The sequence below is a fragment of the Triticum dicoccoides genome, chromosome 5B (assembly GCF_002162155.2).
Source record: "Triticum dicoccoides isolate Atlit2015 ecotype Zavitan chromosome 5B, WEW_v2.0, whole genome shotgun sequence".
NCBI lineage: Eukaryota > Viridiplantae > Streptophyta > Magnoliopsida > Poales > Poaceae > Triticum > Triticum dicoccoides.
Window position 1 is genome coordinate 456,431,521 of NC_041389.1, and position 2,684 is coordinate 456,434,204.

The window sequence follows — 2,684 nt, forward strand, 5'->3', positions numbered from 1 at the left end:
ATTCCAAGATGCACCCTTGTGCACAATATTAGACCATTTGAACAAACTATGCCATGAATGTGGCCATAAGATTGATCATTTGGCTTGAAAGCCATGAATCTTCACGCATGATAGCTCATTTCTGAGAACACTTTTTGAAAATAATTACCGTATTACAAGTTTATTATTTTTCCTGGAAACTTGGTCACATATAATGTCACAATGCGAAGGTTTTCCAATTTTTTTGATTTTTTTGAATTTTTTGTGCCCGTTTCAAAATGCGGTCAAAACGGAGGGAATGACCGTTCCTAGCTAGTGTTTGAATCTTGTAAATTTTTTGGTGTTTCTCTGATTAAATAGATACTATTTATCTAGAAATGATTTTTGGAAAAAATAAAGAGCAAACTACGAGGTAGCTACAGTTCGAATTTGACCCGCTTCCACCTCAATCGGCGGGGATTTGTCTTTTTCACCAGAGGTGGATCAAAACTTTTGACACCCAACCATTTTGTCAATTGTGCATTATATATGGCCTAGTATTTTATAAAATTGATTAGGTTCAATTTTGCAACAAATATATGGTAGGTCCTTCACAAAAAAGCTCATTTTGGGCACTCGAAAAAATGGAAAAAATGTTTTTTTTGTACAAATGAAATGAAAACCCCCTGTGTCAATGTTGTTTGCCAATCTAAGATATAAAATTGTGCAAAATATGACATCATTTGAACAAATATTTGCTAGGTCTCGCACGAAAAAACTCATTTTGAGCATTGAAAAATGGAATGAAAAATTTGTGTGTAATCAATCATGACCAATTTAAAAGGTCAAAAGGTCTTCAAATTGTTTGACGCGTTCTAATTGGTTCATAGGCTTATCACGCGGATCATGCATCCACCACCGTCGGATGCTTCTGAATCGAATGGCAGCCCTCTCCCCCTCCTCTCTCACCTAAACCCTAACTCATATCCCCTCCTCTCCCCCGATCCACTTTCCCCCTCGTCCCACAGCCGCCACCCCAAACCCTCTCGCTCCCCCACTGGATCCCTTCCGTGCCGCCCTGAAATCTCCTCTCCTCTCATATCTGCTCCCGAATCAAATCCCCCATCACCTCCGCCACCCCCACCTACCCCCACCGCCGGCGCGAGCCGCGAGCACGGGAGCGCGAGCGGATCGATGGTCGGCGCGGGATCCTCGTCGGGCGGTGGCGGGGGGAGGGAGGGCGACTGGGACTACGGCGGGTGCGACAACCGCAACTATGCCTTCCGCTCCCTGTACAACCGCTGCAAGCAGCTGCGCCTCCTCGTCGACCCCAACACCCCGCGTGACTCCAAGTGGCTCCCCCGCGCCGGCGACTGGATCTGCAACGGTACGGCCCCCCGAACCCCATGCCCACGCCTCCCCTCGCCTTCCCCCTCTAGGTAGAGGTAGAAGCACAATCTTTCCTTCCTTCGTCGCAGCCCTAATGATAGTGGACTAGAGGAGGCTGAGCGCCGTGATTCGGCTGGTGTCCCCATCTAGGCTTATGTAGAGCTGAAATCAAGCGGAAAGGGAGACCAATCACGCTGGTAGACCTAGCCTGGAGGTGGCCTGGGCTCTTGTTGTGTTGTATCATGAGTTAGCTATAGGATGTGGAAGGGAGATGGATGGTTGCCGGTGGCGGTGCCTCTCGGGGTACCCCGGTTAATTTAAGCTCGTGATCTCCCTCAGCACATCGCGTCGGAGGCTTAATGGCGTATCATTTATGTTTTATTTCATTATCCTGTTTATATGTATAGTTGGGCTTCTTACTGAGGTTTGGGTAAGAAGTTGGGTAAAAATATCCCCTCCCATCTCATGTGCCACTGCTTGCTTTTGCTTTTTTCCTTCCATGGGCAGATGCAGATCTCATCTCCTCTTGTTCTGCGCCGGCCAGACCATGAACACTTCAAGCGGAAGGATGCATGATGGGCTAGACGACAAGGTGGAGATCCTGGACACACAGAGGGGCTACCAAACCGGTGCTGCAGCAACAACGACTTCGCAGCCCATACAGGAGGTGGACTGCATACAGTGCCTTGTTAAATACCACCATTCTACCCTGCTTTGCATTCGCATTTTCATTTGCTGTCTTTTTGCCACCATATGACATCTTTAAAACTGCTAAGAGATTCAAACTAAGAGGAAGTCGTGTTCAGTTTCGGTTGGCACTATGATATCAAGTTTCATCATGTACTGTTGGTGTTGGTTTGATCAAATAAACAGGGGATTTATTTGCAGTGTTGTTCTGATGTGCCAGCTCATACAACATGCATTAAGTATACAGTATCTTCCAATTTGAATCGAACTAGAAGTTAAATTACTATTACGTCTCACGTGTGCCTCGGCTGTCATTTACTCTATAGAACTATTATTAATTGGCCCTGATCTGACGCAATGTTTTCTGGATGTTAGGATGATACGGTGTACTACTCCATTCTTCATCGATTCTCTGTCCCCTTTTACTTGTAGTACAGCCCGCCCACCTCAGAATATTCTAGGACATCGACCGAACTGTCATTTATATACCACGCGACGTTCCTGTTCAAAAAGTAAGACGGTAGCTTCAGGTTTGTATATAAAGCATCTATGTCCAGTTTGATGATGTGTGTTGTTTGTTTCTTACTAGCAGCTATGGATACTATGGCTACACATTGAACTTGAGCTCATGAACACGGAACGGCCAACAT

The 2,684-nt window shown here is 45.9% G+C and overlaps 1 protein-coding gene across 2 annotated transcripts; it reads left to right on the plus strand.

Moving 5' to 3' along the window:
- Positions 1 to 973: 973 nt before the first annotated feature.
- On the plus strand, positions 974 to 2,403 carry LOC119305747. 2 transcript variants are annotated; one of them, XM_037582188.1, is made up of 2 exons: positions 974 to 1,345; positions 1,892 to 2,403. In XM_037582188.1, the coding sequence occupies exons 1-2, from the start codon at positions 1,153 to 1,155 to the stop codon at positions 1,921 to 1,923; spliced, it is 225 nt and encodes a 74-aa protein (XP_037438085.1). In that variant the 5' UTR covers positions 974 to 1,152; the 3' UTR covers positions 1,924 to 2,403. The 2 variants fall into 2 exon arrangements, with proteins under 2 accessions (XP_037438085.1, XP_037438083.1); XM_037582186.1 differs by having other exon boundaries at positions 1,855 to 2,401.
- The last annotated feature ends 281 nt before the right edge of the window (positions 2,404 to 2,684 follow it).

What these genes read in the sequence shown, in the direction of transcription:
- LOC119305747 (XM_037582186.1), top strand. Translation starts at nt 1,153, where the DNA reads ATGGTCGGCGCGGGATCCTCGTCGGGCGGTGGCGGGGGGAGGGAGGGC. An exon ending in CGGCGACTGGATCTGCAACG is followed by an intron (nt 1,346 to 1,854) that starts GTACGGCCCCCC and finishes TTCCATGGGCAG; the next exon opens with ATGCAGATCTCATCTCCTCT.